The sequence below is a fragment of the Triticum dicoccoides genome, chromosome 7B (genome assembly GCF_002162155.2).
Source record: "Triticum dicoccoides isolate Atlit2015 ecotype Zavitan chromosome 7B, WEW_v2.0, whole genome shotgun sequence".
Lineage (NCBI taxonomy): Eukaryota > Viridiplantae > Streptophyta > Magnoliopsida > Poales > Poaceae > Triticum > Triticum dicoccoides.
Genome location: NC_041393.1, coordinates 438,749,258 through 438,754,470, shown reverse-complemented (window position 1 = coordinate 438,754,470; position 5,213 = coordinate 438,749,258). Strand labels below are relative to the sequence as shown.

Here is a 5,213-nt window from a genome sequence, read left to right as displayed (position 1 = left end):
GGGCGGGGCAGGCCACATAAGAAAAGAGAAAAATGGGTTGTTTCACCGACGGGCGGGTCAGGGACGACAAGGGCGCACATTTCGCCGGTCTGGGCGCTGTCCTTTTCGACGCAAACACGGTTCAATTCAGGCAAAAGTAACTCGGCAACGGACAAAAAGTAGATGTTTGTTTGTTTGCTCACGCGGGTTGGGCCGCTATTTGTGTCTATTAGGCCTCGGACGGACGCGGCCAGAGTTGGCCTAATACTAGAAGGCGCCTTCATGGATTTTGAGACTTTGAGTTGTTTAACTTGGCTTTGCTAGCCCGACAAGTGTGGAGAATCTTGCAAACACCAGAGACCCTAAGTGCGAGAATTATCAAGCCTGTCTACTATCCAGACACCGATATACTGCATGCAACACTTGGTTCATCACCGTCTAAGGTGTGGCATGCTTTGATTGAAGGCAGACATACTTAAATTGGGTCTTATTCGAAGAATAGGTAATGGGTAGTCAACACATGTATGGCAGGATAATTGGATACCAAGATCGGAGCCGGTGGTGGCCATTTCAGATGCACCACCCCAGTTAGTATCTGAACTGATCAATGCAACAACAGGTTGGTGGGACAGGGCCGAGCTTAGTAGGCATTTCTTGACCATGGACGTCAAGGCAATTTCAACGATTCCCATCAGAACAGTCCAGCAAGAGGATTTTTGGGCATGGCATCATGAGAATACAGACGTCTTCTCGGTAAGATCTTGTTATCGCATGTTGATCACAACTAAGAAAGTACGGGAAGACTGGTTGGAAGGTAGACCAAGTTCGAGCTCAACCCGGTTAGAGAAGGCCTGAACAACGCTATGAAAGATTAAAGTCCCATCCAAAGTCCGGGTTTTTGTTTGGCGCTTGGCTCAGTGATCTATGCCTTCTGGTGTCGAGCTACACCATAGACATATGGCAACAACACCGAGATGTGAGCTATGTGGGGTAGAAAATGATACATGGCGTCATTCCCTCCTTGATTGCACCATGGTGAGGTGTGTATGGGCGCTCATTGACGAATCACTTACAGAACATATGAGCTTGTTGAACAGTCCGGATGCCAAGGAGTGGTTGTTCCATATGCTAGAATCGGTGCCGCATGCAGACTTTACAAAGTTGATCATCACATTGTGGGTGATCTCGGGTGTTAGAAGGAAAGCAACCCATGAGGCAATCTTCCAAAGCCCAGAAGTTATTCATGGATTCATTATGAGGTATCTAGCTGATTTGGAGATCGTCGAAAATACTACACAGAAGCAGGTGAAGGTAGGGCATCGACACGTACGTGTACAGAAGTGGATTCCACCGATGGGAGGTATGGTCAAGATAAATGTCGATGGTGGCATTGCCAAGAACTGCAACAAGGGCGGGGTGGCGGCCCTATGCCGGGACGACCAGGGTATCTACCTCGGCTTGTCAGCACGCATAATTGACGTGTGCGATGATCCGTGCACGCTGGAAGCTATGGCATGCCTGGAGGCCTTATCTCTTGAAACTGACCTGAACCTAAACCGGAACATCATTGCATGCGACTCAGAATCGGTGGTGAAGCACATTAACGAAGGCAGCAGGTGCGCCTATAGCTCCATTCTACGAGAGATCAATATACGACGACAGGAGTTTGAAGAGGCTCGAATAATTCATGAAGGAAGAACATCCAATATGAAAGCTCATAATTTTATAAAGAGTGTGCTATTTTAGCCCATGGTCGTTATAGTTGGCTAGTGCAGCCTCATGACACTTTGATTGTACCTATGTTTTAGTTGAATAAAGCAACCATGGTTTCCCAAACAAAAAAAAAGGGAGACTAGAAGACGCCTTCAATGTCTAAAAAAAAACCTGGAAGACTTCACCTGAGATCCTGACCTTTGCTCAAAGAAAAAAAAAACTAAGATCCTGAACGAGCTGCTCCGTTTCCTGCGGCGTTGCCGCTAGAACAAATTCCCCCAAGATCCAGTAGGAGGAGCATGGCAGAAGCGGCCGTCGGCGGGCCTCACCTCCCTGAGGAGATCGTCACCTGGGAGATTCTCATCCGCCTGCCGCCGAAGCCCCTCGTCCGCTGCCGCGCCGTCTGCCGCTCCTGGCACCGCCGCCTCACCTCCGACGCCAAATTCCTCTTCGCCCACCACCGCCGCCAGCCCTCGCTCCCGCTCGTCACCACCGAAGACACCCATGAAAGAAGGATCGACGCCCTCGACCACAGCACCGGCGAGCGGCGCCCCGTCGCGCGGGCGGCCCGGACCGCAGCCGACGAGCACTTCGATGTGCTCGCCTCCTGCGACGGCCTCCTTATCCTCGTCGCCTACGGCGGCGTCTACATCTGCAACCCGGCGACTCGCCAGCACGCGCCCCTCCCGCTGCTTCACGTCTACTGCATCGCCGGGTTATACTTCCACCGCCCGTCGGGGTCCTACCGAGTTCTGTGCTGCTTGAAGACAACCGAGGACGGCCAGTTCCGTGCCGTATACCAGGTGTACACACTCGGGTCCGGCGACCTCAGGTGCATCAGGAAGGCTCTCGAGCCGTGGACGTCCGGAGATCTAGCGCGGGCGATGCCGATGATGGTGTCATTTCAACCGCACGTCCTGGCAGGCGGCAGGCTTTACTGGCAGCCCATTAAGTTGCCTGGTGCTGGTGGCAACGGCAAGGTGAACAACATGCTGGTGTTCGACACCATGGCCGAGTCCTTCCAGCATCTGCTTTCGCCAGTCGAGGGCGCCTTTCTTGAGCCGTTTGAGATGAACGGCACTCTTGGATTGTACGACTACCATGGCAGCACGGCTGATCTCTGGGTTCTAGAGGATCACGAGAGCTGGGCCTGGTCGTTGAAGCACCGGATCAAGTTGCAGGTGATGGCCTTCTCTCTGGTGCCGGACATCCAAGGAGGCGTGCTCCTTCTTTCTGAAAATGAGGAATCAGGCCTTCTATGGCAATATCTGCAGCATGTTTCTGGTGCCGATGGTAGTATCTCCACACGGTATGAATGGAGCGCTTATCTGAAGCTTAGGAGACATAGGCTCAGAGAAAGTCTTGTTCAGCATTCCTTCTTCTCGATGGAAGGTAACAATGGTGGTGGTGTGGATGGAAAACCGTTGTTCGATGGGTTGTCAACTGTGAAGGTGCTTACTGCTGATATTTCGGAGCTGCACTAAAGGAATCCATGATGGACAAGTCCGTTGCATTGTCGCGCGAGTGAGTCACTGGTGATAATGTTTAGTACTCCCTCCGATCCATAGTTCTTGTCGCTCAAATGGATGCTAGATACATCCATTTGAGCGACAAGTAATATGGATCAGAGGGAGTACTATCTACTATGTCTTTGCTATCTAAGTCTGTATGGTGCAAAGGACCCAATAAGCAAAAGATGAGTAACCTGATACCATGCCTCATGTTTCCGGTGTTTCCCCCCTCTTCACATGATAGGGATGCAGAATAAAGTGGTTGTCATATCAGGCTTATTTAGTTTCTGCACTATAAACTTTGTAAAACGGTCTGCCATTTTTGCTACTCATTTGTGTGCAAAAGATGCAACATTTGCTAGGGCTACTTTGTCCTGGTCTCATGGTCACTAGTACCTGCCTTCTGTACTGTTTACAGCATGTCTGTAGCCTGATTAATCAACAAAGAGGAAATTCTTGTTATCAAAAAAATGAAAAGAAAAACAGAAGTGGTTATGTTATGTCTTTTAACTTTTGTGGTCTTTTATTTATAACTGGTAAGTATACCGGTAATCAATTGATGCTGTATGGAGATTTAGGTAGGCAATGTTTTTATCTATTGTTGATACTTTCGGTGTAAAGTTCTTGACTTGGCTTTCGTCCTGTAGGCCTTCTCAAAGTGAATGGTAGCACTAAGATAGCAGCATTACATGATGGCTGAAAATACATTTCTCCTCCATCTTAACACCACTTCTTGTTTTGGTAATTTTGATGCAATTATCTCCAGGAGATACATTTATTCCCCATCTTAGTTATTTTTTATTGGTATCTTCTTTTGTGTGGCTTTATAAAGTGTTTCCCTTCTTTTCACATATATATTATGGCCGCCATGCATATGCTCCACATGTTTCTTAATTTTGAGTGGTTATGATTGAAATGCCCAAATTGAACTATCTGATAGCAGTCCTACTTGAGCAGGGAAAGCAATATTTGGGTCTTTCTCATCCTGATGCAAAACCATCTGTATACTTATCTTTTAAGTTGCAATCTTGTATTGATCTATATGAATACATGATTCCTAGTAATCTTACTTGTAGGATTTATTTTCTTTCCAGAAACCGGATATTACTTCACCTTATATCGCTCCTCTGTATAAAACCATGCTATCGAAAATATACTGCTTGCAATCCAAAGACACATCTTAAGAAGTTTCCAGAAAATGTGCATCTATAGGATCATGTATGATATACTCAAGGTACCGTTCTGTCACTTTGAAATATACCTCAAAGCTATGTTCTATGATATTCTCTGTTACACAAAGAAAGATGTTTTAGGAACAGATTAGTTGACGATCAGTAAACTTGGGTTGATACCGGCAACTTTTCTTGAACCAAGTCGACTTCATGCACGTCAACAGGTCATGGTTAGATTTTTTTCTAGCGTTTGTGAAAACAAAACAAAGAAATAATTGAAAATCAACTTTGAAGTTATTGAATGATTGAATCTTTTACCTCGCTAGAAGACCAGCTTGTGAGAAGATGATACGGTTCAGTGTGGAAGTCGCTATGGAAGCTCAAAGTAATGCCTAAAATTCGAATTTTCTGGTGGGGGGTGGTCAAGAACCTCTTACGACCCTGCTTTGCTTCAGTGAGCTGAAGCAGAGGAATAGCTACACCATGCTCTGCTCACGCGAGACTTGTGTGGGATGCGGTCTCGGAACAGTTTGGTGTGGAATTGCCAACAACAATTTGGAGCAGACATGTGCTGGAGTTGAAGATTGCAGTTACTGTGTTGTGGGCAATCTGGAGCCAGCTGAAGAGATCCATCGAGCTTGTTGATGAACTGGACTATGGAGATAAATGCTCCCCTCCAACCGACAGCAAGTGGATTAAACTGGATTGTGAATAGTGACGGAGCCTAGGGATAAGAGTGAGCATGGCAAAGTTTTATAAACTATGAATGTGAATTCATGAGGTCATCTTTTATCAGATCCCAAAAGTGCTGATAAAAAAGAAAGGGGTCTCATCTAGG

At 46.9% G+C, this 5,213-nt stretch overlaps 1 protein-coding gene across 1 annotated transcript; it reads left to right on the top strand.

Moving 5' to 3' along the window:
- The first annotated feature begins 1,872 nt into the window (after positions 1 to 1,872).
- On the top strand, positions 1,873 to 3,403 carry LOC119340002 (F-box protein At5g49610-like). The gene has a single exon (XM_037611906.1). The coding sequence runs from the start codon at positions 1,992 to 1,994 to the stop codon at positions 3,174 to 3,176; it is 1,185 nt and encodes a 394-aa protein (XP_037467803.1). The 5' UTR covers positions 1,873 to 1,991; the 3' UTR covers positions 3,177 to 3,403.
- Positions 3,404 to 5,213: the final 1,810 nt, after the last annotated feature.

Coding starts and splice junctions, on each gene's coding strand:
- LOC119340002 (XM_037611906.1), top strand. CDS start 1,992: ATGGCAGAAGCGGCCGTCGGCGGGCCTCACCTCCCTGAGGAGATCGTC.